Here is a 6,000-nt window from a genome sequence, read left to right as displayed (position 1 = left end):
GGGGGTAAGACTGAGAAAAACTGGATGAAATATGTTTATGGCATTGAAGTCTATGGGGGAGAGAATAGTCTATAAGCTTATTCTTGACTCTCCCTGCAAGCTGTCTTTGTATCTGTTCTCACTCCTGGCAGGTTTTTGAAAAGTTAAACTATTTTCACATACTCTTGTTCCATTGATAAGACTTGGACACCCAAACTCATTTCAAACAACATAATGAGTTTCTACAATACAATACTGATAGCATATAAGCAATAATTAAAAGTTCGGATGAAATAGGACAATATACATACTCAGACAATATCTACTGTTTTGCCCATGAAATAGGACAATATACATACTCAGACAATATCTACTGTTTTGCCCTAAGCCGGTTTCTGTTTATAGTCAATAAGACAAAGAAGGAAATAAGTCCTACAGTTCTTTTATTAGGAAGAAACAAACCAATTTCTCACAGAAAGCAAATTGTTTTCTTGAACTGATTTTTTTTTAAAACTTTTTATGTCAAGATTCCAGATAGGATTCACTCCGTGTACATAGTGGTTAAAGTCCTTGATAATTTTCTCTCTAATAACATGGACTGTTTTAATTGGGAGCTCAGCTAGCCTACTGGTAAGAAACTGCACTGCATTCCCAAAGGCATGCAGTTTGAATCCACCAGCTACTCTGAAGGAGAAGGAAGGGCAGTCTCCACCTGTGCAAGTTGCTCCCTCTGAAAACCTACTAAAGGGTCAGCTATGAATTTGTTCTGACTCAATGACATACAGCATTTAAATATTACTGTATGAAGATTGATTTTGGAAGATCTGAGACAGTGAGTCATCTGTAAGATCTCCTCCCTGTTCAAACTTACATGAGGTTAACTGAATATTGCAGAAAAATGCATCAATTCCCTGTCCTCAAAAGCCTTCCATCTACTCTAAACCCTGTGGGGGTACAATCAGACTGAATTGTAGGCATCCTGGCAAGTAAATTTTATACTTTCAAAATGTTTTAATGCATCAATAGCACAAGAGCTACTGATTAAATAATAAAAAGACTCTATATAGGCTGAATATTTTAGACTAGAAAACCTTCTGAGAGGTTGTTATAGCTGTTTAAGAATGTGTCTGACTTTTTTTTTTTTGGTGTGTTTTTTTTTAATTGTGATTTTAACAAAAGTTTAGAGAAAAGTTGGATTTTCATTCATTCATTTTTGCACATTTTCCTCCCCACCCCCATCCCAGTTCTCTTTTTTAATGGGAGGGGGAAGGTTCATTCATTGTTGCACAATGTCCTCTCCCTCCTACCATCCCCAATCCACTTTTCAGTACACCTCTTATTCTGTACTATTGTCATACAGATAATGCCTAATAATGTATTTCTTTTATACAGTTCTTTCCTTCATCTGTTCCAGTGCAGTTGTCTATACCCTCTTTTCCTAGTTTCCCCCAATCCTCCATGTCAGTCCTGTTTTATAACAGTAGTATTATGCAATGCAGTATTTGTCTTTTTGTGACTTGAGATATTTCACTCAGCATGATGTCTTCCAGGGTCACCCATGTTGTGTAATGTTTTACCAGTTCCTTATTTTTCAGTGCTGAAGAATGTGTCTTATTTTGAAGGTATCTTTTTAGTGAATTTACAAATTTGGATTAATTATATAGTATTTTTTTTCCTTTCTTTTTATTTGTTTCATTCCTCTTTCTATTATCTTCCTTATTTCTTTTTCTTCCTTTTTTTTTACAAACCCTTGTGTCGAGGGCTGATGTTGTTGTTGTTGTATGCCATCTAGTCAAATCTGATTGTCATAAGAGGAGATTGCTCCTCTTCCTTCAGCAGAGAATCTGTTGGATTTGAACTACACCTTTGGATGATATATAGTATTTTTATATAATACTTCCAATTGGCACCTAGCGAACTCACTTGTGGTAGTCCTGAGTACCAGATATAATTGAACATTTTAAACCCAAAATCAATATGATATATAAAACAATTTTATAAACTATCTTCAAAATAGCAGGGTTTTTTTCCTTTTTTTATCATTATACTAGTTTATTTAAAAAATTCGAATACATTATTTTCCAGAACAGATTCTTCCAATTTCCCTCACCCCCTCCATTCATCAAATTGTACAATACCATGATTAACCCCCACCCACAGACATTCTCATCCTTTTGCTTCCACTCCTCCCCGCCTTGGATCCTTATATTCCTTCTACAATAACTGTTTTATACAGTCTTTGTACTAGTGGGACTGAGTTAGTTCACTCAGCATTATGCTCTCCAATCCCTTCCAAGTTAGGTAATGATTTACAAAATCATTGCTCCTGCGTGCTGTATAGTATTCCATTGTGTGAATGTACCGTGATTTCTCAATCCAGTCATTTATGGTTGGACAGCTGGACTGTTTCCATGTTCATATGATGGTGAATTTAAAATAGCAGGTATGTTTGAGGTTTAGTCTAAGATGACTTTATGGTGGTAATTTTGAAGTGTTCTTGGAGAAGATATATTTGTCCTTTCTCTGGTGGCATAGTCTATAAAGAGTTGAACTGCTGACCCAGAGGCTGTGCTTTTGTTAGGGTTCATATCTACCAGCTGCTCCTCAGAAGAAAGATGAACAATCAACTCCCAGGTTATTTACAGCCTCAGAAACGTGCCAGAGGGTTAGCTATGAGTTGGTTCCATTTCACTAGGAGTGAGTGAGTTTTTCTATAGATTTATCAAGATTTTTACAAGATTTATCAAGAAATAATTTCTATTAACTCTTCTGACTTTGGGCTTTATAGCCAAAAGCACACCAGTTCAGGAGCTCTGTAAAGAGCTTATCTGTGTCTTAGAAGCATACCTCTGATACTTGTCATCTCTCTCCTTTTTTCAACTGCCATGTACCTCACAAAAGTCATCCATGGTCACCAGAACAGTCCACCAGCATGTGGACATGCTGGAATTTTTAAATGATCTTTGGCCTATGGCCCTTGGACCTGCAGCACTTGGACCTGCGACCCTTGGACCTGTGGCCCTTGGACCTGCTTTTAATTGTTTTGCTCAAACATTCTTCTAGGTGGTATAGCACTGGTCTATCAATTTGCTGTACATAGGTAACTTGTGGTTGCTGTGATACTGAACACTGTGACCCTGATGTGCCTAATGTGATATTGGTCACCCATGGTGGACAGTGTTTGGTGGAGCTCCCCGATTAAAACAAGCTTGGAAGCAGGAGTGGCATCCACTTCTAAAATAGCTTGCCTCTGGAAACCCTATGAACTTGGAGAAACAAAGAAAGTTATACAAGTGTACAGGTCTTTCATTCATAGGGTCGCTATGAGTCACCTACAACTCGACGGCACTTAACAACAACAGCAGAGCCTTACCACTCACTGTCCACTCGTCAGTCTTAATGTCTTCCCCTACATCACCAGGTTCCAAATTACCCTCCATATTTCTTTCCTTGAATACCTTATTGACTGGGGGAACAGTACTTTGAATCCAAAATAATATCTATTCTTAGAAGAATGTTCCTTTCTACACAGAATCAGATACAGATTATGACCAAAGGCAGGCAGCAGGATAGTTGAGCACTGTAGAGAATATGCAATATTAGAGGCTATTTTTTTGAATAATAATAAATAATATTTTTTGGAAGCAGGAGTGGCATCCACTTCCTAAACAACATGCCTCTGGAAACTCTATGAACTTTGATAAATGTCGATAGTTAAAGAAGGGGCTTCAAGCCTTTCTTTTGTTCATAGGTTTGCTATGAGTTGTGCTCAACTCAGAGGCAATCAACAACAATAATATATTTTACCAAGCATAACAAGGTCTATTTTTTGTATGTTGTTGTTTAATGCCATCGAGTCATAGACGATTCATAGTGACCTATGAACGAACAGCCTGAGCATTGTTCATACATAGAGTTTCCAGAGGCAAGCCATGTCGGAAGTGGATGCCGCTCCTGCTTCCAGGCTTGATTTAGTCGGAAAGCTCCAGCCAACACTGTCCACCACGGGTACCCATTACCACGATTGGCACATCACTGTCACAGTCTTCAGCATCACAGCAACCACGAGTTACCTCTGTACAGCAACGCACAGACCAGTGCTATACCACCTAGAAGAATGTTTGACAGGAAGACAATTTGAACCTGGCCGAGGTTTTTTGTATAATATGTTGAAAAATGAAGAAAAGTTTCGATTCTTTAGCAGAAACAAAATGCTTTTCCATACCTTGTCAAATGTTGGGCCTGCAATGCATTAGGTATTATTATTTTATTATTATTATTATTACAGGCATTTGAATAAGTAAATCAGGATTATGAGATGAAGAAAATAAGATTATGAAGTTATTATAGTAAAAAAAAAAGTAACAAGAAAGGGACCAATAATTGTGGGAACTCCTTGAAGAGAAGGGGTGTGTGTGTGTGTGTGGTAAGTGCAGTAACTTTTTTAAACTTTCTTTGATCTCTTTCAGTTGTCTCCTAAGAAGACGTGGGAAGGATTCATTGGTGGGTTTTTTTCCACAGTCGTGTTTGGATTCATTGTGAGTTTTCCTAAGATTTTTTTTTATATTTTTTAAATGGTAGCACGTTTATTTGTCTATTATAAACATATACTCCGGTAGTACTTACTCTCATGCCACATTGGGAAGAACTGAGCACCTTGGGCAGAGTCTCCGCCCAGCCTTATCCTAGACCCCCGGACCGGGAAAGGTGACTAACATGCTGCCAGGTTCAGACCAGTGCTGTGCTGTTGTGCCTTGGAAGTTTCTAATAGTGTTCTACCTTGTGGAGAACACAGGGATTGGGATTGCAAATAATATAGAGGAACTCTATATTAACACACATGGCCATTTGACTTAGTGGGTGGTTACTGTTGTGAGCCCAAAGTGCAGGAAAAGTTTGTCAATGCTAAATAATCAGTGTTCCAGTTGAATCATAAGTAACAGATATTACTGTCAACCCACTGCTGTTGAGTTGATTCCAGCACATAGTGTCCCTATAGGATAGAATAGAATCTGCCACCTAGAGCTTCCAGAGACGTAATTATTTAAAGAAGCAGACTACCTTATCTTTTACCCATGGAGCAGTTGATAGCTTTGATCTTCTGACATTTTGTTTAGCAGCCTGACTCTTAATCCACTGAGACATCACTGCTCCTTTGGATGTTGTTGGTGCTATTAAAATTTGCTTACAGTTAAGGAATTTACACTTTTTATTAAAAGTTGGTGTTTATTGAGTGTCTCTAAGAGTATAAATTGGGAGCTTTGGTGGCCTAGCGGTAAGAAGCTGCTCTGCAATCCTGAAAGCATGCAGTTGAAATCTACCAGCGGCTTTGCGGAAAAGAATAGGCAACCTCGTGCGATTTACTGCCTCTGAAGACTGCTGGAGGTTCAGCTATTGGTCAGCTCCGACTCAGTGGTACTTAACAACAAAAGATACAATAAAATAGATGGATATAAGATGCAGGTTGTTGTTGTGTACTGTCAAGTCAGAACCTACCCTTTAGCTGACCCTCCAGCTGGTTTTCAGAGACAGTAAATCACACGAGAGGAAATTGTCCACCCTTCTCCTTTGGAGCAGCTGGTGGCCATGAACACTGCATCCCTTTGGGATTGCAGTGCAATTTTTTATCACTAGACCACTAGAGCTCACTATACATAAATGAAAATATTTGTTAGAAAGTATACATTTTTTATGAGCCTAGTGCCTGACTTATGAGTCTCATTGTAGTGTTCTAGTCTGTACTGTTTATTCATACTATAGAATAATGAGGAACATGAAGTTTGAGAGTCAGAATGCATACAATGTACAATGTTTGTGGATGGGAAAACCATCCTAATTCTGTTTAGTTTATGAGTTTTCTTTGTTTTCAATGAAAAAAAAAATTCCAATAAAATCTGACATAAAACTACTCCAGAGACTATGTGATAAAATACTGGTGAGATAGTAATTGGTAGATGGAATAAGAAAATGGAATCCAAGTCCCATTCAGTGTTTGTACAATACAAACCTAGAATAATGTGA

The 6,000-nt window shown here is 38.0% G+C and overlaps 1 protein-coding gene across 1 annotated transcript in view; it reads left to right on the top strand.

The window, feature by feature from the left end:
- CDS1 (CDP-diacylglycerol synthase (phosphatidate cytidylyltransferase) 1) overlaps window positions 1-6,000 on the top strand; it is a 101,340-nt gene that overhangs the window by 79,748 nt on the left and 15,592 nt on the right. The window contains exon 9 of the mRNA XM_006885256.1: window positions 4,449-4,517. Coding sequence (XP_006885318.1) covers window positions 4,449-4,517 — 69 coding nt within the window. The remainder of the gene's footprint in view (window positions 1-4,448; window positions 4,518-6,000) is intronic.

The sequence above is a fragment of the Elephantulus edwardii genome, unplaced genomic scaffold, assembly GCF_000299155.1.
Source record: "Elephantulus edwardii isolate Elephantulus edwardi_28Jun2011 unplaced genomic scaffold, EleEdw1.0 scaffold00042, whole genome shotgun sequence".
Lineage (NCBI taxonomy): Eukaryota > Metazoa > Chordata > Mammalia > Macroscelidea > Macroscelididae > Elephantulus > Elephantulus edwardii.
Note: the sequence above shows the minus strand (reverse complement) of the source record. Positions and strands in the feature narration are given on the sequence as shown.